Source organism: Balaenoptera musculus, chromosome 16 (assembly GCF_009873245.2).
Source record: "Balaenoptera musculus isolate JJ_BM4_2016_0621 chromosome 16, mBalMus1.pri.v3, whole genome shotgun sequence".
In the NCBI taxonomy this organism is placed as follows: Eukaryota; Metazoa; Chordata; class Mammalia; order Artiodactyla; family Balaenopteridae; genus Balaenoptera; species Balaenoptera musculus.
This window is the reverse complement of record NC_045800.1, coordinates 69,977,354-70,001,328: the sequence shown is the minus strand read 5'-3', so window position 1 is coordinate 70,001,328 and position 23,975 is coordinate 69,977,354. Positions and strand designations below refer to the sequence as shown.

At 38.7% G+C, this 23,975-nt stretch overlaps 2 protein-coding genes across 4 annotated transcripts in view; one reads left to right on the top strand and one right to left on the bottom strand.

Moving 5' to 3' along the window:
• JMJD1C (jumonji domain containing 1C) overlaps positions 1-8,089 on the bottom strand; it is a 318,677-nt gene extending 310,588 nt beyond the window's left edge. The window contains exon 1 of the mRNA XM_036829659.1: positions 7,974-8,089. The gene's annotated coding sequence lies outside the window, so the exon portion shown is untranslated. The remainder of the gene's footprint in view (positions 1-7,973) is intronic.
• Positions 7,599-23,975, top strand: part of REEP3 (receptor accessory protein 3) — a 97,821-nt gene continuing 81,444 nt past the window's right edge. For 2 of the 3 annotated variants that reach the window (XM_036829665.1, XM_036829667.1), the window contains exon 1: positions 7,639-7,813. In XM_036829665.1, coding sequence (XP_036685560.1) covers positions 7,782-7,813 — 32 coding nt within the window. In that variant the 5' untranslated portion in view covers positions 7,639-7,781. Of the gene's footprint in view, positions 7,814-23,975 lie in introns of all 3 variants that reach the window. The other variant, XM_036829666.1, reaches the window with a different exon arrangement.

The following is a 23,975-nucleotide window of genomic DNA, read 5'->3' as shown; positions in this document are numbered from 1 at the left end:
GTTTTGCATTTTACATTTAAGTCTATGATACACTTTTAGTTAATTTTTATGGAAGGCCATAAGGTCTATGTCTAGATTCATCTTTGCATGTGGATGTCCAGTTGTACCAGCACTATTCGTTGACAAGAACATCTCTGCTCCAACGTATTCCCTTTGCTTCTTTGTGTCAAAGTTCAGTTGACTATATTTATATGCTTTTATTTCTGGGCTCTCTATTCTATTCCACTGATGTACTTGTCTGTTCTTTCGCCAATACCATACTGTCTTGATTAATGTAGCTTTATAGCAAGTCTTGAAGTCGGGTAGTGTCAGTTCTGACTTTATTTTTCTTCAATACTGAGTTGACTATTGAGTCTTTTGCCTCAGCATACAAACTTTAGAATCAGTTTGTCAATATCTACAAAATTACCTGCTGGAATTTTGATTTGGATTGCACTGAACCTACAGATCAAGTTGGGAAGAACTGACATCTTGACAGTATTGAGTCTTCCTAACCATGAGCATGGAATATCTCTCCACTTATTTAGTCTTTGATTTCGTTCAGAGTTTTGGGGGTTTGTTTTTGTTTTTGTTTTTTTGCCACCCTGTGTGGCTTGCAGGATCTTAGTTCCCTGACCAGGGATCGAACCCGGGCCCCCAGCAGTGGAAGTGTAAAGTCCTAACCACTGGACCGCCAGGGAATTAATCAGAGTTGTATCATTTTCCTCAAATATATCTTAATTTTGTTAGGTTTATACCTAAGTTTTTCATTTGGGGGGACACTAAAGTAAATGATATTGTGCTTTCAATTTCAAATTCTACTTGTTCACAGATAGCATACAGGAAAGCAATTAACTTTTTTATATTAACCTTGTATCCTGCAACTTTGCTATAATCACTTATAATCCAAGAATCTTTTTGTCAATTACTTCGGATGTTTTACACAGACAATCATGTAGAAATAACACTGCAAACAAAGACAGTTTTATTTCTTCCCATTCAGTACAATTTTTTTCCCTTTTCTTATCTTATTGCATTAAGTTGGACTTTCAGTATGATGCTGAAAAGCAATGGTGAGAAGGGACATTCCTTTTTTATCCTTTCTTAGAATTTCTACCTCTCTGCTTACGCTGTCCATCTATGCTTGCATGTTGTCTAGTTTCCCCATTAAAACCCTTAGTATATTAATCATAGTTCTTCTTTAAATTCCTGGTCTGATAGTTCCAACATTCCTTCCACATCTGACTCTGGTTCTGATGACTGCTCAGTCGCTTCAAACAGATTTTGTGCCCTGTAGATGCCTTGTAATTTTTTGTTGAAAGGCAGACATGAAGCACTGGATAAAAGGCACTGTGGTAAAGTAGTGGTATGGTGGGGAAGGGGGGAGCATTCTATAGCATTCTATAGTCCTATGATTAGGTCTCAGTCTTCCAGTGACCCTAAACCTCTGGACTGTAAACTTCACCAATGCTTCTCAGTCCCCACCTCCCTTAGATGGGACAGGATGGCTGGAGGGGGCAGGAGTTATGTATTTCCCTTCCCCTACGTGTATGGCTAGAGGGGCTCAAATTGGGTTTTTCCCTTCCCCAGGTCAAAGGCTAGAGCTGGCTGGTGTGGGGTATTTCCCTTCCCCCAGTTAGGTTAGGCTCTGGTGAAATAGTTTCTCCCGAGGGCATACTTTGCTAAGAAGAGCAGAATGCACTGGTGTATTTCAAAATGGTTTCTTTTTCGTTCCCCTGCTTCCAGCAGGGGGAATTTTTCTTCAATACTAATTGTGAAGATCGGGTAGAGCTCCTATGACTGGATTCTCTTGCAGTTTTTAACTCTCGGAGTTGTCCACACTGAGCCGCCAGATTCAATTACAGTTTAGGTTTTCCTACCCTGGCACTGGTTCTTGCAGAGGTTTCCACTCCAGTGAGTTGTGATTCTCCGTATCTGCCTGTTTCTCTAATTTGGGAGACAGCAGTTTATCCTATGACCTATGACCTTACCTCTCTGAAGCATCTAAGAAGAATTGTTGATTTTTTAGTTTGTTCAGCTTTCTACTTGTTGTTAGAGTGGCAACTCCTAAGCTGCTTCTTACGTGCCAGACTGGAAACCAGAGATTCTGAGTTTTGAGACACATTTTTAATTAATGCTTCTTTTTATGAGTGCTTTGTATATTAAGAATATTAACCTTTGTTGGGTTTTACGAATGTTTTTCCCCAATTTGTCATTTGTCTTGAAATCTTATTTATATTGTTTTTTGAAGGCATAGGGGTTTTAAATTCTTATGCAATCAAGTCTATGAAATTTGCCTTTTTGGTTTCTGATTTTATGGCATGCTTTGAGAGGCCTTTCCATTATTATCATGATTTTATTACCTTCGCATGTTTTCTTTTTATACTTTCACGGTACTTTTAGTTTTTACATTTACAGTTCTTATCCATCAAGAACTACTTTTTCTTCAGATTTTATTAAATGGCTAGCTGGCTGTCATAAAATCATTTACTAAATAAATCCATCATGTCCCAACTGATGTAATATTCTACCTTTATCTTAGACTAAATACCTATATACAATTGGGTCTCTTTCTAGACTTTACTCTTGGCCAAAAAACAAAACAAAACAAAACCTGGCAACAGAGATACACCTCTAAAGGAACTGGATAGCTGGAGACAGGTGATAAAAGAAGACTAACAGACTAACTTCATTGTTCACCCTTTTGAATTTTATTCCGGGTGCTTTCAACTACCACTCAAAAACATCAACAAAAATTGTTTAAAGTTCTGCTTACTAGACATAACAGAATTATCAAATATTTCAGCTCTCTGTAAATGACATCATAACAACCCCCATATGCACCTGAACAATACCCAAAATCATAGATCTACCTTGATTTCAAAACCGGGAACTATGATTTAAATGAATAGTAAAAGTGCCTCAAATATGTCTAAATCCTTAATCATTGTAAGCAAAGCTGCTACCTCAAATGTATAAGAACCTCAGATGTGTTCCCTAGATCCAGCCATCACAGACATATTTTGCCTTCTTCATGGAATGTTAGCTAGTAACTATCAAATACTTAATTCACAATCTAATCTTTCACCTAGGGGCAGGACAGGAATAAAGACCCAGGCGTAGAGAATGGACTTGAGGACACAGGGAGGGGGGGAGGATAAGCTGGGACGAAGTGAGAGAGTAGCACTGACATATATACACTACCAAATGTAAAACAGATAGCTAGTGGGAAGCAGCCGCATAGCACAGGGAGATCAGCTCGGTGCTTTGTGACCACCTAGGGGGTGAGATAGGGAGGGTGGGAGGGAGACGCAAGAGGGAGGAGATATGAGGATATATGTATATGTATAGCTGATTCACTTTGTTATACAGCAGAAACTGACACACCATTGTAAAGCAATTATACTCCAACAAAGATGTTAAAAAAAAAAAAGAATCTAATCTTTCTATTCTAATGCAATCCAATTACTTTATTTTCAATATTATTTCTTTATAATTTGATTTCAATGTCAGCTGCCAAATTTGACCTCTGTTGTAACCATAATGCCATAAAGCAAACTCGCTAAGACAAAAAACATTCATCTGGCAGCAGATGGAAAAACAACAGGTTTTGTCTTTTAAGTCATTCTCTTTAAGATCCTCTCCCTCACACTATTTTCTAAACAACTATGAAAGGTAGGCTCATTTAGTCATTTTAGCCTTTCTGTAAATAAAAATATTTTCAAGCACTTGAAATACTCCTCCAACAGAAGTGTGAAGGTGACCTAGTATTTAGTTTCAATAGCATACTCATTAATTATATAGATTAGATACTATCTCTGTACCCTGTCATTCTCTCACTATCTGCTCTCCTAGATACTTTCCCACTCTCTTTTTTTTTCCTAATAAATAAACTCCTTTAACATGTAGAAGACACATATTCCACATATTTCCCAGGAACTCTAAGTGAAAACGCAGAAGAGAAACCAATTCTTTTTAACAGTCTAATTACCCTTAGTTTTTAAAACCCCTTGCATTTGATCATCATAACATTATCATCCCCATTTAACAGGAAACAGATCGACCTGCCACACATCACATTACTGGCAATTAAAATAGGTCTCCTGATGTCCTTTGCCCTAAATATGCTGCATCCCACCATGATTAAACTCAATACCCAAAGAAAACTCTTTGTAGAATACAATGAAGGAAGTACTCAAATGAATGCTAGTAATATATGTTTTTTAAAAATCAATGTTTAGTATTTAAAGAAACAATTTTCCATCTTGTAAACAAGAAATGATCTCAAGTACGCCAAAACAGACCACACTTTAAAAGGCAGCAGGTAATGTATTTCCTTTTTTCCCACTGTCTCCAGAGCCTTGTCTTACACCATGAAGCACTTACCTAATGGCCACCTACTACTAAATCTCAACTATACACCCACTACTAAAATCTGGGTACTTCCCAAGTGAGACTTCTCCTCAGATGAAATTACTCTTTGTTTAGGCTAAGAGGTCTCAACCATATCAGGCTTGATGTCCCCCTTTCATAAAATATTTTCCATCTTCTGCTTTATCACCCTGAAATGAAATTTAAAACAATCTCCCTACAGACTTCAAACAAACCCATGTATCCTAAATAAAATATGAATGGAAAAGCGAAATGAAAATCATTTAAAATAAGATAATGTGTATTTCAATATATTAATCTTGAAACAAAACTGAACTAGAAGACATACAAGAGTAATTAGTAGCTAACCATGACAGCTATGAATGCAAAGTAGTTTGTGATGCAATTTTCCAAAACTGTAAACAACTTTTGATTAAGTTGTGAACAAAACAAATGTTTCTTTCGCACAACAGTTGCACGGAAACAGACACTGGAAAATTCAGTCTCAGTTAAAACCATGGTTTATATGTAAAATGGAGGTTCCAGGTTCATATAATTACACGTATTACACAAATGTCAGGCAGGATATTCCTAAACCTTGCAGGACATGGGAACATTCTTTGTCCAGGACAGCCCATGCATTTACAAAGAGCATATATATATATAGCATCCCTGGCCCCCACCCATCAAATGCTAGTGGTTAGCCCCAATCACTCCAACAACCCCCCAAAAATGCCTCCCAACTTCCCCCTAGAGGGAACCCCCATCTGGACCCACTGCCTTAAACACAATTCAACTATCACAGTATAACATAAAGAGCACTTGGGAAGCATGGATTAGAGTTCCAGTTCTATCACCTATGCGTTATTTGGTCATGCAGTGAGCTCTCTAAACCTCAGTTTCCAGTGTACAAAACGGGAATAAACACTACCTAGGCTCTGAGTTGTAAAAGGTTGACTCCACAAATTGTCTGTAGCACAGGGTAGGTGGTTTCCAACACTCGGCATATTGAGATGTGAAGAAGGGGGCTGTTGCAGATTGAGAGCAGCAAAAAGTGACATGAATGTGGAGGAGGTTGAAGATATAACAAGCATACAGGATGAAATTTAACACACAGCAGCCTCCAGACATTTCAGAGAGCAGGCAGCAGTCCTATATATCTCAACAACCCCGAAAGCATTAGTGTTTTACGATGCAGTGAAATAATATTCAGAATGATGACCCCCCCAAAATAAGAAGGCAAGAAAGACATCTTTAAGAGACTTCCACTGTTCAAGGCTGAAAGTTCATAAAGTTTTCATACTTAAGAGAGTGACTGTACTAAAAAACATTATTCGAACTTTTACTGGGCAATTACCCTATTCTAGACACTAGGAAAACACAAATAACTAATATACCATACCTGTCCTTAAACATTTTACTAATCAGTAGATTAGGCATAGGTAAAACATAACCATTATATAAAGCAGAATGACACAGGTATTAAATAGATATTCAAGCAATAAATTATGGGGGCCTAGAGAAAATTATGAATAACTATGAAAATCAAGGACATCTTCATGGCAGAGCACACTGAAAAAGACTCTGACAGGTAGAGAATGGGGCACAAATCACTCAAGAAAAAATGAAGTCCAGGCATAGGCACTGAGGATGAAAATACAGCTTGGTTCAGAGAAAAATGGTAGGGAAAGGGTACTTTAGAGGCTGGGAGGGCAGTAAAAATTAAGGCTGTAAAAAACATTTCAGGACCTGTTCATGGAGGAATCTGAATGCCATACAAGTAACTTTGAGTTTTACTGGGCAAGAGAATTTTCCAGAAAACTGGTGTTTATGTGGCATACGTGATCCCCAAATAATGTTGAATAATGGCCAAAAATAAGATTCCGAACAAATGCAAATTTTCATTAGTGAGATCCCTGAAATTAAAATATACTTTCTAAATATGGGTAAATAAGCAAAAAGAACCTATCCCAAGAGTAGAAAGCAGTTTCTGATTTCATTCCTTAAATAATGAAAATATTATTAAATGTATTGAATCTGGGACCTTAAAAGAATTCAAGATAATCTTATATTTGCTTTTGATTTTCTCCCAAGCAAGTAGTAGAACGTTCTAAACATGTATTTAGCAGGCTTTATGTCACCCCTGGAAGGCAAGAGGTAAACTGTAGTATTATCAGCCTCTTTTTACTATGGGGAAACTGAGGAACAAAAAGAATAAATTACAGTATGGTCACAAAATAAGCTGTTATACTTCCTGGGGCTTTCAACTTTCAATTAAAGGCTTGAAGTGCCCATTTCATCCTTTATTCTTCGTACCATCTGAACACTAGAATTATCTTTTATTATCGTCTTAAAAAAAAAAAAAAAAAAAAGATGAGAATTAAACTTTAAGATCACTTTCTCGACTTGGTACTGCCACCAAAAAAATTAGAGTTTAAATTCTGTCTCCTGAAATTATGATAACTGAAAGAGCTGTAAGGTGTAAGCAGTAATCCAACCTCCCCAAAAATAGACAGCTGTAAATAGCATGACAGGTCAGGAATCCTAGGCCCAACTTTTACTTTGAATATCTAGCAGGTCAGAGGTGTGTTTGTAAAACAGGCTTTGCAGATGTTGTGATGGAAAGTTGCCTTAAGAGGCCCAGAACAGTGGTATCTATACACCCACTACTGCAAACTTGAAATCCAACGCTTTCCTCCTTCTGCCCCTCCCTGCACTGCACCAGTCACCAGAAGACTCCTGGTACACACAGGCCTGTGCAAAGATCCTCCCGACGTTTGCCTTAAAATGCGGTACTCTGAGGACGTCCAGGGCCTCAGTGAACAGTGAGAACACCGGATGTGGCTAAACACATCTCAAAATCTCTCCTCTCCAGAATCTAGGGCCTAGTCTAGAGGGTTCTATCGGACACAGAGTTCCTGCTACTATTTTGCTTTTCACACAGGCACTGACAACCCCTATCCACACGTCCCCTTCCTCAGCCTCCGCCTCCCCCCCCCACCCCCACCCCCCACGCCAGGTGGACTGCCCAGGGACAGAAAGAGCAGGAAGAGGGAAGTGAGAGCCCAGATATCCGCGCCACAACGCCATCCGGCGCGGGCCGGGGTACCGCCAGCCCAGCCCCCGGAGCCCAGCAACCCAGACCTGGCCTCGGCCAACGCGCCGCCGCCGCCGCCGCCGCCTATCAGCGGAGCGCAGGGGCGGGGCTGGCTGGCTCGGCGGCGGCTCCGCCGGCGGGCGGGGACGGGCGGGGGACCGACCGCAGCGCAGCTCGGGCCGCCGCGCGCAGACACGGGGCCCAGCTCCCGAGGGCGCCAGCGCGGCCCCGGGGAGCGCGAGGAGCCGGCGAGCGCGCGGCCTGCTGTTGGCGGCCTGGTCCGCCACGCTCGGCGCCCACCCGCCCCCGAGGTGGGGTCCAAGCCCCCGGGAAGATGGTGTCCTGGATCATCTCCAGAGCCGTGGTGTAAGTGCCGCTCACGGCGCCCCCGAAACCCCCACGCGAGGCCCGGGGGAAGGGTGGGGGGGCTAGGAGCCAGGAGGAGAAGGCAAGGCCGGGGCCTGGGCGGGGTGGGCTGGCCCGGCCTCGGGTCTGCCCGGGGTCTGGGAGCCCTCGGCCTCCTCACCCTAGTCCACGTCGCTGCGGGGCTCCCTGCGTCGGCCGAGGGCCCGGCGGCTGCGGCGCGGCCGGGCTGCGTGCGGCTCGTCTGCCCTGCTCCCCGGAGCTGGGTGGGCAGGCGCGCAGGGCAGGCGGCGCGCGCTCCCCGCTCCCGCTCCCCGCGCTGCGCGGCACCGCCCTGCGGGCCCGGGAGCGGCGCGCCTGGCGGCGGCGCCCTGCGCAAGCTCCTCAGAAACTGAGCGCGGGAGGCTCCGCGATCCTCCTGAGGATGCAGTGGCAGCGCCGAGCCTTTGTATCGTGCGTTGCGGGTCTCCCAGGGCGGCTGATCACGTGTGGTAGGAGGAGAGATTTGTCTAAAAATCGAGACCGCTCCCAGCTCAGATCCCTGGGAAGGGTCTCAGGTGACCCGAGGTTTACAGCTTATCGAGAAAGGAGCTTATTATTGAATGGTGACACTCGCCTGTTCGTCCAGATCCCAGAATTTGGCGCTATCTTAGTGGAAATATTTGCAAAGGAATTGAGAGGCTGCAGGTGCCTGTTGCCTTTTTTCAAATTATCGGTTCATTGTGTTTTTACCAACAAGTGCTACAGGCCCGTAAGAAAAAAATTAGTTGAGTTGTTGTGTTTACTCTGTAAAGGTATTTGTTGGGCTACAATTTAATTTCCTCCCATCCTCCCTGACTTAACCCCCTCCTCGAAAACAAAAGTCACGAAGTAAACAATGACGTAGTTACAGCCAGGGGCCCGTGGATTCATTAATCATGATCTCTGTAGGAGTAGTATTATCTCTGTACCTTTATGAAATGTTTTTATGAGGTGGTAGGCTTCTCTGATTAGCTTTATAATGTGGGAAAAGTAACATTACCAGATTTTTAATTTATTTCTCAATGGGGAAAAAGAACTAATTTTTCTGGGTTTTTGGTTTTTTTGGTTTTTTTGGAGAGTGAATTAATCGCCTAGTAGCCCCGTTTAACCTGATTTACAGTAGTATTCAAAATGTGTCATTTGATTGTCTTAATCAGTTTTTTCTTCCTCGGTATAGTTTTTAGCTTTAAAGCTTCAGAGTGTCCCGTGTTCATCTGTAGAAAACTAAAACTCAAGAAATGAAAGCATAGCAAAGATATCTTAAGATTTTTTTTATTTTTTAGCCTTTTGGGGCCTTCTTTGAGTCTACAGTTTCATCACACAGACATACCGTTCCCGACCTAGAAGATGTCTATCAATTGTTGTGTCAGCACCTAGGAAAGAAATCAAGTATCCCATTAAGACTTTTTTTTTTTTTTTTTAATTCTCTGGGTTCCTTTAACCAGTTCTTTAACTGACAGAAAATTGTGAAGCACTTTTAGTTTTCATTACTCAAAATCAGATTTTTGTTTTTGATCATTAACTATGAGTATGAGTGTCTTTTCTAGGTGCTATCTAGAACACAAAGGTTATTAACACATAACTGATCTTAATGGAACTGCCAGTTGGAATACACTGATACCTGCAGTACAGGTCAAGTCTTCTAAGAGTTACACCCAGAGCAATAGAGTTTAGACAAGGAAGGGAATATATCTGGTTGGAGAATCAGAGAAAGCAAGGGAGATACATTTGAGATGGGCCTTAAAGGACAGACCGAAATTCGACAGCCAGAGATGAAAAAGGAGAGGATTCCAGATAAAGGGATCACTGTGAGCCAAAGAACAGAGGAGGGAAAGCCCAGATTAGTTACCTAGGGCTAAAGAGACTGAGGAGAGAGAAAGCTGGAAAGGTAGGCTGGGGCCTGTTTTCAAGGAATTTCATGAAGAATTGACAGCTATTATTAGGCAGCAATGGCCTTGCTTTAGAAGATTGTCTCCCTGTGTGAGATGGTTGTGAATGGAGAGACTCTGAAGATGGGGAGACCACTTAAGGGGTTCCCTAACTGGAGAGAGAGTATTAAAGCCCGCAATGCTAGAACCTACAGAATTGAAAGTGTGAGGCAAAGGAAAGGGAGCAAAATAATGAGGGAAAAAAGGTCATGGGAATGTATTTATCAAGTGTCTGGAAATGTATTTCATGAGCCCTTGAACAATTAGCATATTAAAAAAGCGCACTTGTCAGGGAATATAAGCATCATTATATTTTGCCCCTACTCTCTAAGCACTGAATGTTTTCTACTCCCTTGATCACACATAACAGCACAAAGGATCAACCCCCAGGGTTTACACAAACTTGGAAACCTTTTTCACACCAGCAGATAGATTTACTACATTCTTTCTAATCTACTGGAACAGCCAGCTAGTCCTGAGCCTGAAGAAAGATCAGACAGTTCTCTCAACATGAACGTCTGGTGGCACGTGCAAGGAACATAAGGACCCTCTTTAACCAGAGCTCCCTGTGTGCATGAGCACTTTCTCCCCAAGCCCTGTGGCAGACCATTTCTGGGAAGAGCAGTGACTTGGTTATCAGACCTGGATGCCAGTTAATAGTTGCATGGTCCTGGGCAACATACTAAACCTGAGCTTCATTGTTCTTGTCTTAAAATGGTTATAATATTTACCTCCTTAAAACTGTTGTAAAGATTAAATTAGTTTAACTAAAACACACCAAATGTGGTGCCTGGCATTTGTTGTGCACTTAATACGTAATATGTACATAGATTTTTTTTTTAACGAGGGAGAGGAGTAAGATGGTATAGCAAGAAGTATCACTGGACTATGATTCTCATTATTGTTATCATTGGGAACCTGGAACTTAGAACTAGCTTTGGTTGTATTAACCAGCTGAATGACCTTGAGTCAACCTGTCACTGATAGTAGACCTCCGTTTCTTACTCTGTAGAGGTAGAGGGATCTGGTAATCTCAAATCTTTTTAAGATTTTTTTGACGTGGGCGATTTTTAAAGTTTTTATTGAATTTGTTACAATATTGCTTATGTTTTATGTTTTGGTTTTTTGGCTGCGATCGAACCCGCATCCCTGCATCGGAAGGCCAAGTCTTAACCACTGGACTGCCAGTGAAGACCCTCCAAACTCTTTTGTACAGCTGTAGCATTCTGTGATGCTATGAGAGGATTTTCATTTTTTTTCCAGTCTGTTTAAAATCAACTTACCTTAATTTTACAGGCAAAATGGAAAGGTTAGTTAGCAATTATTAAGGGATAGTAATCTGAGACTACCAAATGATATTATATGTGATACAATATGTGATACCCATAACCTTACCTTTTAAAACATGATTCTTAGAGGTGGAGGGAAACCCCATTTTTCTACCTTTTCTTAATTTGTGTATACAACATAGATCGTGGTGAAGATCAGGACTAAAGACTGCCTGAATTCAAATATCAGCTCTGCCATTTAGTATTGGCTATAGCCTACCCCATAAGATTAAATGTGCTCGCATACAATGATGTCCATTCTCCATCATCAGGTAGATGGTAAGTATTCAGTAACTGTTAGTAGTTGTTACTAGAACAAGGAAGCACGTATTTCGCTATAGTCCCAGCATACTGAATGTTTAAACTATTTTCAGTTTACATTTTTCTTTGTCTCTTTGTGTAGGTGACATACTTGTAATTAAGAGTATAGTAAAAATTTTTTTAAAAATTAATTAATTTATTTTTGGCTGTGTTGGGTCTTCGTTTCTCTGCGAGGGCTTTCTCTAGTTGCGGCGAGCGGGGGCCACTCTTCATCGCGGTGCGCGGGCCTCTCACTGTCGCGGCCTCTCTTGTTGCGGAGCACAGGCTCCAGACGCGCAGGCTCAGTAGTTGTGGCTCACGGGCCCTGTTGCTCCATGGCATGTGGGATCTTCCCAGACCAGGGCTCGAACCCGTGTCCCCTGCATCGGCAGGCAGATTCTCAACCACTGCGCCACCAGGGAAGCCCATAGTAAAATATTTTTTACACTGCTGTTGTTATATGGTAAGCATCTTCTACGTTGCTCTGAAATCTTATATCTTCTGTTTGATTAGGCCAGTATTCATAATTTTCATAGCCATTCTTCCATTTTTTAATTTTCCTTTTAGATCATTTCTAACATCATTATCATAGTTAATGCTACAATGTAATTTTAGTGCTGCAATGGACATCATTTATATATACTTTTTAGTATTTCCTTAGGATAAATATCCAAGAGGAGTATTTCTGAGTCAAAGGCTATAAATATTTTTATGACCATTGATACCAATTTCCAAATTGCTGTCCAGAAGGATATTAGTATTTTTCACTGCCACCAACAATGTATGAGTACTGTCTTTATGACAGTGTAGCCAGACTAGGAGGCTTTAATTTTTTTTATACTTTCCTAATGAATATAACAGATCTCACTGTTTTTTTTGCATTTTGTTTCTTATTTGCAAGGCTTAATATTTGTTCTAATATTTACTAATTATATCACATATTGTGCAAATAATCTTTATGCACTTTACCCATTTATCTCTTGGTTAGCTGATAATTTACTTGTTTGTCTGAGCTCCTTACATAATAAAGAAATTAGCCTTAAATCCTATCTGATGCAAGTATGTTTCTCAATCTCTCCGTCCTTCTCTTTAGATATTTTACTTTTACTTATATAGAGAGTTTATAGTTTAAATGCAGTTCACAGTTCAGCTTGTTCATTTTTTACTTTGTGATTTCTTTTTCACTTCTAAATATGAAGTATTTACTCCAGATATTTGATTAGCACTACTTTGTCATATAGAATTAGATAAATTTGGAGAATTCCTTTTAAATTCCATAAATCTGCATTTCCCTTTTTACATCTTAAACACATTTTAATTTTCCTTTTACCATAATTTTATTATCTGGCAGTACTAGTAAAACCTCAGTCTTCTTTCTTTAATTGATCCTCTTCCATTATATTTAATGGGTATCTTTAGAGTCTAAATTAACATACCTAAAAAACCATACTCCAGCAGTTTTCCCCTTTCTTTCCAACTTCGTCTGTTTTCCCTCTCTGCTAGATCTTTCTTGTCAGCATGCAAACATGCTATTGTTGCTCCCATCTTAAAAAAAAAAAAAAACCTCTTTCAGCCTACTATACTTTTCATCTCATTTACCCATTTCTCTCCCTCTCTTTAAAGCAAAAATCTCCTCAGAAGATAGTCTATATACACTTTCTCCACTTCCTCTCCTTTGGGTCACTCGCGAACCCCTACCGTTTAGGCTTTGCCACCAACCACTCCACTAAAATTACCCTTCCGTAGGTCAGCAGTGGCCTCCACATGGCCAAACTGGTCCTCATCTGACTTATCAGCAGCTTTTGATACAATTGCTCATTCTCTCCTTGTAGTACTTTCTTCACTTGGTTTCCCAGAAACCTTGCTTTTTTTGTTTTCTTCATAACTCATTGGCCACTCCCTGCCCAGTCTCCCTTGCCACACTCCTCCACATGCCCTGAATTACTAAAATTGACGTGTCCAGGGGCTTAGTTCTCAAACCTTTTTTCTCGTCTATCTACACGCCTATGAGGACTCTCGCTAATTTATATCTGCAACCCAGACCTCTGCTGAACTCATGATCATATACATTTTTAAATGCTTACTTAACTCTACTTGGAAACATCTAGAAGTCATCTTGAACTTAAGATATCCAAAACTGAACTCCTGAATTTCCTTTTTGATCTGACTGTGGCAGCCTGCCCCAGCTCAATTCATGACAACTCAGTCCTTCAGTAGTTCAAGCCAAAAACCTTGGCATCATCCTTGATTCTTCTTTTTCTCTTGTTCCCTGCCTTGAATACTACAGTAAATCTTGTTGACTCTACCTTCAAAATATACCCAGCATCCACCCAGTTCTCACCACCTTTACTTACATTACCTTAGTCCAAGCCAGCATCATCTCTGAAATGTATTGTTACAAAAGCAGCCTGTTTCTACCCTTCGTGTATGTGTTGGTTAAGATTATGACAGGATTAATGAAAAAGATCTTGAGTAATTTTTAAATCCTTGGGAACTTGGAGTGCAGTCACAATTTACTAGTGATATTTTTCTTCATATGTGCTTTAAATATTTTTAAATGGTTGTAAAATCTCAATGATGGCTAAAATTGTTTCTTTCAATTAGGTTAAGGTAGATTTTAACTTTATTTACCAGTTTTGATGAGCTCCATCATGTAAATGTTCATGAGTTGTGTCTAAGAATAGGATACTTACTGCTATTAGACCATGGGAAATAAGGAAAATAGGAGCAATGAATTTTTCAAGGAAATTGGACAAGTTAAAAATCTTAAACATGTAATTTGTTGTGAATGTCCTGAAAGAGGTCATTTTTGCTTCATTAAGACAGAAAACACATCCTAAACTATTGGGTCTTGTTTTCATTGCATAGGCCAGAACTTCCAACAAGATTCCTTTATTAGCCTTCATTTCAAAAACAATTTGCTTTTGTCCATTTTTTGTCACTGCTGCTATATTAGCTATTTCTTTTTGCACTAGATTTTTTAACCCTTTTAGGGTAGAGATTTTTATATTCTCTTCTTTCAGTATAGATTTAAATGTTTAAATAGTGCATTACAATAATAATAGCATAAGTGGGTAACTTAAATGTCTTAAATAAATACGATATTACTGTTGTAGTCATCATATGGAAAAAGATTACTGCTGAGTCTCTGTTAGCAGAACATGAGCTTATTTCTATGTCATTGGTTATGCATTTGCCCTAAACTACCCCTTTCATAGCATTTTTTGAAGTTAAATGAAAGGTTAAAGATAAAAATTATTGTTATAAGTGTCTTTATTTTTACAAAACTGTCCGTTAAGGGTTTAAGCATATTTACCTCTATTACTGAAGTAAATTGACCAGCTTCAGTCATGTTGGAATTACAGAGACCACTATAACTAAAAATCTGGTGAGATGGCGTACTCACTAAGATACTGTGGACAGAGACAACAGTAGCAGTTGGAATGAAATTATTTAACCATGGCTAAAGATTATTTGAAGAGCAGACTAGCTAATGTTAGAATATTATACAGCTATTCATATCGATATTCAAAGTGTTTTTTATTTCCTTTGAAGATCCTTTAAATATGTCAGGGTTTCTTAACCTAGCACTATCGACATTTTGGACTGGATAATTCCTTCTTATGGGGGCTGTCCTGTGCCTTGTAGACGGTTTAGCAGCATCCCCGGCCTCTCTTCACAAGATGCCAGTAGCACCCGCACAGGTTTAAGAGCCAAAAGTGTCTCCAGGTGTTGCCAGGCTCTCTTGGTGTGGTCCTCTACCAGATACAGTCTGCTCAGCATCCCCATCTGAAAATGGCTTTGTTGTTGACTCTTTGCTGCTTCCATGGGAGAAATTATAGGCCATAATAATATATGGAAATTCATAAACATCTTAGGATCTCGCTTAAGAATTTTCTGTATAAAATACTGTTGCTGATCAATCTGTCATAATTTTTTATTACTTATTTCAGAATTAATTTCTATTTCAGTATTTACAGAGAATTTCCCCACACTGATGAAAATCGCTGTTACAGTACACTTTGAAAATAATTTTTATAATCACATATTCTGCATATCATTCTTATAGTCCTTCTTTTCTAAATTTATGAATGAAACGTGGTTTACAAGTTACAGTTTTCCTGGTCCTAGATTAGGATTTGAATACAGAGCCAAAGGTTACAAGTATGTTGCTTTCTTTACTATTAACAGTGTCATCAACTCTGCAAAAGCAGAGCTACCAAAGAAAAATTGTGAAAACGAAAGTCATAGGAAAAATCTGTACATAATAGACTTGTACTGGCCAGAAATTCAGAGTATAATTTCAGAATGTATTCAAATATATCATTGCTGAGAGCATTAATATTTTCAATAATGATATGTCCATTTTAGGAAGGAATTATTCTCACCCATAAATAAAACCAAGCAGTTTGGCTGTGGAAAATTTCCTTAACCTTTTGTCATGTCACATTTCTGAGTAATGTATTAGTTTTCTAGGGTTGCTACAACAAAGTACCACCAACTGGATAGCTTAAACAAAAGAAAAGTATTGTGTCAACAGGGTTCTTCCGTCTGCAGTCTGTGAGGGAGAACCTGTTGCATGTCTCTCTCCTAGTCTGGTGTTTTTTTGGCCTTCTTTGCATTCCTTGGCTTGTAAATCATCACCCTGATCTCTGCTTTCATCTTCACCTGGCATTCTCCCTTTGTGCCTGTCTCTGTGTCCAAATTTCCCATTTTTATAAGGATACAAGTCATACTGATTAGAGCTCACCCTGATTACCTCATTTTAACTAGATTACCTCTGTAAAGACCCAATCTCCAAATAAGGTCACCATATCTTTTTTAGGGGGACACAACAATCTCTTTTATATATCTTGAGGAAAACTAGTATATGGCAAGGAATAATTTGAGGGATTGGATTAGAAAAGTAGGGAAAAAAACTAACAAAACAGCTGTCTTAATATAATTTGAGTTGTCATATGGGAGAAGGAATACTGATTTTTCTATCTTAACTGTGAAATGCAAGGCTAGAGCAATAGGTAGATGTCATAGCAAAGACAATTTTATTCAGTGTTAGGGAAAACTTTCTAACACCTGAAGTTGTTCAACATTGTGACTGACAGTCCCATGTGTGCAGTGTGCTCTCCGTCACTGGAGGCATGAAAGGGAGAGTAGAAAGCTAGTTAAAGATCTTGATTATATTACTTGTATGCTTCCTATGGAGAATCGTAGATGAAGTACTCTGAAGCATTTTGTGTTTAATAAAACTACTTAGATATTTACATGAATACATTAACCTTGTATTACAACAATATCAAGAATAATTAATAAACAGCATTGTTTGGCATTAAAAAAACAGCGTGATTATGTACAGCACTGAATAAATTATATGCTAAAGCTTCTACTAATGTGACACTCTTTCATTGTCAAAGTGTGATCAATCTTAATGGCTCCCAAAATTTGGGATGCGCTTTCACCAAAACTGTGAAGTGGATAAACTGACTTTATTCTATGAAGACAGCATCACACTGATACCAAAACCAAAAATACCACCAAAAAAGAAAATTACAGGCCAATATCCTTGATGAATATAGATTCAGAAATCCTCAAGAAAATATTAGCAAACTGAATTCGATAACACATAAAAAAGAATACACACCATGACCAAGTGGGATTCATCCCAAGTTCACAAGGATGGTTCAGCATACGCAAATCAATCAATGTAATGTACCACATTAACAAAAGAAAAGTCAAAAACCACATGATCATCTCAATAGATGCAGAAAAAGCACTTGACAAAATTCAGCATCCATTCATGATAAAAACTCTTACCAAAGTGGGTATAAGAGAGAACATAACTCAACATAATAAAAGCCATTTATGACAAACCCACAGCCAGTATAATACTCAATGGTGGGCTTCCCCGCTGGCGCGGTGGTTGAGAATCCACCTGCCAATGCAGGGGACACGGGTTCGATCCCTGGTCCGGGAAGATCCCACATGCCGCGGAGCAACTAAGCTCGTGTGCCACAACTACTGAGCCTGTGCTCTAGAGCCCGTGAGCCACAACTACTGAGCCCACGTGCCGCAACTACTGAAGCCCGCGCGCCTAGAGCCCGTGCTCCACAACGAGAGAAGCCACTGCAATGAGAAGCCCGCGCACCGCGACGAAGAGTAGCCCCCGCTCGCCGCAACTAGAGAAAGCCCGCACGCAGCAACGAAGACCCAACACAGCCAAAAATAAATAAATTAATTAAATTAATTTATTAAAAAAAAAATACTCAATGGTGAGAAGCTGAAAGCCTTCCCACTAAAATCTGGAACAAGATAAGGATGCCCACTCTCGCCACTTCTATTCAACATAGTGTTGGAAGTCCTAGCCACAGCAGTCAGACTAGAAAAGCAAATAAAAGGGATTTCCCTGGTGGTCCAGTGGTTAAGGCTCCATGCTGCCAATGCAGGGGGCCCAGGTTCCATCCCTGGTCAGGGAACTAGATCCTGCGTGCCGCAACTAAGACCCGGTGCAGCCAAATAGATAATTTTTTTTTTTTAATTGGAAGGGAAGAGGTAAAATTGTCACTATATGCAGATGACATGATACTATATATAGAAAACTCTAAGGACTCCACACAAAACCTACTAAATCTAATAAATGAATTCAGCAAAGTAGTAGGATACAAGATTAACATTCAGAAATCGGTTGCGTTTTGTTTTACTAACAATGAAATGTCAGAAAGGGAATGTAAAAAAACAGTACCTTTTAAAATCGCACCAAAAAAAAAAAATACCTAGGAATAAAACCTGACCAAGGAGGTGAAAGATTTACACGCTGAGAACTATGAAACATTAGAAACGGATCAACTGATTATTTTTCTTTAACATTTGAGAGTCCCTCAAGAACAACGAGCAGTAGTATCCATGAGTGCTGACTTAAAGGATATGGGAATAGAAGAGAACAAACTTAGTGATATTTGCCTGATGGGTGTCATTACGGCCATGATCAGTTCTTCACTGCTTTGTGCCTGTGTTTTCTATGGGAACACTGACCAATCTCACTATTGCTGAACAAACTTCCCAGTTGTTCATTTGATGTTTGTTTATTTGCATTATATTTTTTAATCATTACTTTTTATCAACCTTAGTTTCTATTTCTGATTTTCTGAAATATGGGGCCTTTCACTTTTCACTTTGTAAACCTAGGCTAATTTTGCCAATATAAATGATAATGGTTTTAAGGTGTTTAATGGATCATGAATGTATACGACAAAGTGTTCTCTAAAGATATGCCTCTCGGTCCATATAAAAGAGACTTGCTAGTGTATAAATCTTAAACAATCTAAAAATATTAAAGTGTTAAATAAAACTATATGAGAAACGTGGTCCGAAAGCTTTGTGTAAAGATATTGTGAAAGGATATCTGGTCTTCTCCTTGCGAAGTAAAAGTTTCAAATATGCAAGTTAGAAATAAACTTTCCCCCCCCCCCCACAAAGTTTATGCATTGTTATTATGATTAAATATTTTTTAGGAACTTCTAAACTCTACATCTTGTTTTGTTTTATATGGTAAATAAATGTGATGCAAATACTACTTTATTTCAATCGGTCTTTTCTAAGTTTAAGAAATTAACTGTACTGTCCGTGGGTAGGGGATTAAGTGATACAAACTATGTATAAAATAAGTAAACTGCAAGGATATATTGTACAACAGAGAATATAGCCAATATTTTATAATTGTGAATGTGGGTGTAACCTTTGAAAACCGTAAATCACTGTGTTGTACACCTGAATCTTACATAATATTATCCATCAACTTTACCTCAAAAATAAATAAATAAATTTTTTAAAAGAAATTAAATGTACTGTCTTCCAGTAACTCTGTACCCAATTACCTTAAATGTTTGCTGGTGACAAATTCTTGTAGTGCTTTAACTAAAATAACTCACCTAAAAGTAAGATGAGTTCAACATAGCTGGTAAACCATTTTAAGAGTAACAGTTATAATAAAAAGAGACCTTGATTACCTTGAATGACTGAGAAGTATAAAGGAAATGCTGAAAATCATATAACCTGTAAGCTAAAAATGGCACTGCCTATCTAAATATGTGATGAGAGGAGGAACTGCACGAGGAAGGAAAGCGTTCAGTTTCTTCCTTTGAAGAATTCAGTTTTGGTCCCCCACTTCAAAGTATGTCATCACTGGCTCTTTTCCTCTCTTTTATGCTTTCCTCACCTTTTTGTCTAGTTTTACTCTTTTTCCCTTCACTCTCAGTAAAGGTGAGGAGAGAATGGAATGGTCTCTGTCATGTGCAGAGATACAGTAATTTAAAAGGGTATAAATATAATCTATAGTCTCCACACCAACAGAGAAAAAAAGAGGCTAAAGGGATATAAAAGACCAAAATAAAGGGGACAAGGTGTGTGGGAGACATATGGACCAAAAAAGATAGTAGAAATGGGTTCAAGAATATCAATAGAGACAATAAATGTAAACAGATTACATTTTTCTGTTAAAAGACAGACTGTAACACTGGGAAAAAACCTATAAAGTTATAAAATGTGATTGAAAGATAAAAGATCTATATAAATGGATAGCTCATATTAATGGATCAATATTAGTTGATGATTATCAGTTCTTCCCAAATAGATCTATGAATTCTCTGGAATTCCAACAGGATTTTTTTGTTTTTGTTTCATGAAACTTGATAGACTATCTATAGTTCATAGGAAAGAACAAAAGCTCAGGAATCAATAAGATAGCAGCAAAGAACAGGGAAGGAAAACTTCTCCTGTTATATATCAAGATTAATTATAATGTTGTAGTGATTGAGACAGTGTAGTACTGTATTGGTGCAGTGCTTGACAATAGACTTAAGGAAACACAATCAAGAATCCAGAAACTAAATGAGGCATATAAGGAAATCTGATATGACAGAAGTAGTATTCAAAATCAGTGGGCAGGGATGGATAATTAAATAGTGTTGTGACAACTTGGTTATCTCTCAGAAAAAAGAATGAGACTACAGCCTTACTTCACAGCAAACTCAAAAATAAATTATCAGTGGATTACCTGCCCAAATGTGAAAACTGTAACATTTATAATATAACAGTATAGGTACTGCTGTTATCCCCACTCTGCCAATGAGAAATGCAAGGGTTAAAGATATGAAATAACTTGCCCAAGGTGGTAACATACTAAGTGGCAGAGCTAAGTGGCAGAGCTAAGTGGCAGGTTGGTTCTAGAACCAGACCTTAACCAATGTGCTATACCACCTCCCTGTGTTATAATTTACACCTGTTATTTTATTAATTTTAAATCAGCATTTTTGGGATAGAATTTACATATAATAATTTCAGTGAGTTTTGTCAAATAGTACACTCAGGTATCACCACCCCTATCGAGTTTCATTTTACATTCTCAACAATGGTAATTGATTTTCACTACATTGGCAATAAATTTGTCTGCCAATCTATGTTAAAAAGAAATATCTAATTATATTAAATATCCTTTTCAGGATATAGAATTATTAAAACTCCATTTAGAAACTCATACTGCTATTTTCTCAATTCCTCAATAGCTCGAGGGCAGGGAAGGAAGGTATGATGGAATAAGCCAGTACTAGAATTGTGGCCCAATGAGGGCAAAAATTGCACAGTTTCGTAACATATGTAACTAACAAAGTATGGTAGAAGGTGTAAGAATTCTTTAAAATCAATAAGAAAATACTCAGTCTAAAAGAAGAATGTACAAATGAACCAGTGGCAACTAGACATGGAAAAAGATGCACAAAACTCATTAGTTTTCAGGAAAATGTAAATTCAGACCACATTGAAATTCCATTTCACACCTTCTAGCTTGCAAAAATTAAGAAGTCTGAAAATACCAAGTGTTGGCAAGGATGGGTAGAACAACAGGATCCTTTTTTGCAATGCCAGTCAGAGTAAGATGCTGTAGCTGCTTTGGAAAACAATTTGGCCCTAACTCATAGTGTTAATCATTCACGTAACCTATAACCCAGCAATTCCACAACTAGGTAGAATTTGGCACGTGCACCAGGAGACATTTGCAAGGATATTTATAGGAAAGTCTTAAAGCAAAAATATACCAAGAATACTAATTTACATGGACAAGAGAATGGGTGAATAAATGCTGGTCTGTTTACATAATGGAATATTACACAGCAGTAAAACTGAATGAGATACCACTTACAAGCATCAGTATGGATGACTATTAGGAAAATTAAAGTGTGTTTTTTGAAAAAAAAAAAAAAAAACAGCCTGATATGATTGCATTTAGTGTGATACCATTTTAAAGGCTCCAGCATAGGCAAAACTAAACAATACATAATTTAGAGATATATACATATATGGAACATATTTTTCAAAAAAGAAGAGAGAATAATAAACACGAATTTTAGGATAGGGGTTAACTCAGAGAGTACCCTGACAGAGGAAGGGGTGCTGGGACAATGGCGTTGGTGGTGTTCTACTTTGAAGTTGGATGACTGATTCACTTCTTTATGCTCCCCGACTTAGAAGTGTACGTCAGATATTTTCTTTATAGCAACTATTACATTTTTAAAATGCTTAAGGGAATTCCCTGGTGGTCCAGTGGTTAGGACTTCGCAATTTCACTGCCGAGGGCACGGGTTCAATCCCTGGTCAGGGCAAGACGTGTGGCACAGCCAAAAAAAAAAAAAAAAATGCTTAACATATAGTGAGTCAGGACCAAGGTATCTACAGTAACTGAAGGGATAAGCTTAAGACAACACAGAGCAGATACCAACAGAAAGCAGATATCGCCCCTGTCCCAGCCCATATGCTTCTTGCTGGTGTAGAGGCCAGTTTAAGTGCTAAGCCAGGCCCCAGATGGAGGGAGGGAAGGAACTGCACCTGTCATGAAGAATATGTGAACAGAAGGCCAGAACCTCTGTGAAACCGCCAGGCAGGCTGTTTCTAGTCCCTTTTTTTTTTTTTTTTCCCTCAAAGCTGGTATGAGTCCAGTGAAGATGTCAAGTTTCTTATTTATCCAAAGGATTTTCAAGGTTCTAGAAGTAAGTACATAGATGGCCACTTAAGAGCTTTCTCTTTTTTTCCCACTTACTTTAAGATAACTATTTTCCTTGTCTGTCCATTTGGTATATGGGATATTGCTATAAAAAGTAATTCAGTGTCTAAAAACCGGTATAAATCAATGTGCCTTCACATAGCTACTTCCAGATTAAGACAGACCTAAGAGATAGTGTTGATGTTGAAATGTAGAATAATTTTCTTAACAACCACTGCTTTGTGTTCTTAATGATGGTGCTTGTCCATTTTGATTGTTTACAAAAAAATGTCGCTGTCAAAAAATGTTACATTGCTTGAAATTCCCCTAATACCTACACAAGAATAATTTAGCTTTTAGGTTATGTGTTTTAGAGCAATTCCCCACTATTACAAAGGAGATGACATTAGCTCTAGAATCTGGGGTGGGTTTGAACCTATCAATGGAAGATAACACCTAATATTAACATTTTATACTAATGTGTAGCTCTGATTCCTTATGCACCCTGAGCATCACTTACAGAAGGGGAGGGAAACGGAAAATATTAAATTTAGTTGTGTGTTTTCTGTGTGGTCAGTGTTGCTGTGGGGGTGATCTGGCCGAGACATCTGTCACCCACTGATGGCCAGGATTTATTTGGCCTGCTAGGCTGTCCCCTTGCTCCCTGGTCATTCCACGTGCTGTGCTCACTTGGTCATTACAGGAGGACATTCAAAGCCTCGCAGCACCTCAGGAACATGATTATGAGACATGAGCTAGTAGATATGCAGATTATGTCTGTGGAGATTTCTAGCTTGAGAATGCAAAGTAAATAAGTTTACTATATTTAACTTTAAAAGTTATCCATATTCCTGTACTACCCCAGCAGTCACACAGAAACACCAATCAGATTGCCAGCTAGTCTAACACTTTTTTTTTTTAAACGTGAAGAATGTTAGCCTATTTGATTGAGGAATCTTGGAGGATTTCGTAAGAATGGCTTAAGAAGAGGAAATTAGAAAATGAATCATCAGTCAGCTTCTACAAGAGAAAGAGTACTGCCCGAAGCCCAAGCATATACTAGTGGGATAAAGGAAGTGGGTTATTATGGAACATTTCTTACTAAAGATGACTGGAAAACAACAAGGTCCGACTGTATAGAACAGGAAACTATTCAGTATCCTATGATAAACCATAATGGAAGAGAATATGAAAAAGAATTTTATATGTGTATATTGAATCACTTTGCTGTACAGTAGAAATCAACACAACATTGTATATCAACTAAACTTCAATAAAATAATTTTTTTTAAAGAGATGTTTGGAAACTCATCAGATAAAATGGAACTTCTAATATAAACAAGAAAAGGTTTAGAAGCTGAGATAAACAACAAAAAAATTTTTAAAAACAAAAGCATCTTAGCCTACAAATGGGCTCTGAAATCAGTGACCATTTATTCCTTTTACTCCTAGCCAGATTCTTGTTTCATTATTGTTTTGTCAGAGTCTTACGTTTTGCTAGCATTTAATTCCTCAAACTAATCATAAAACTTGTCAATAAAGGGACAAAATTTCCTAACATTCAC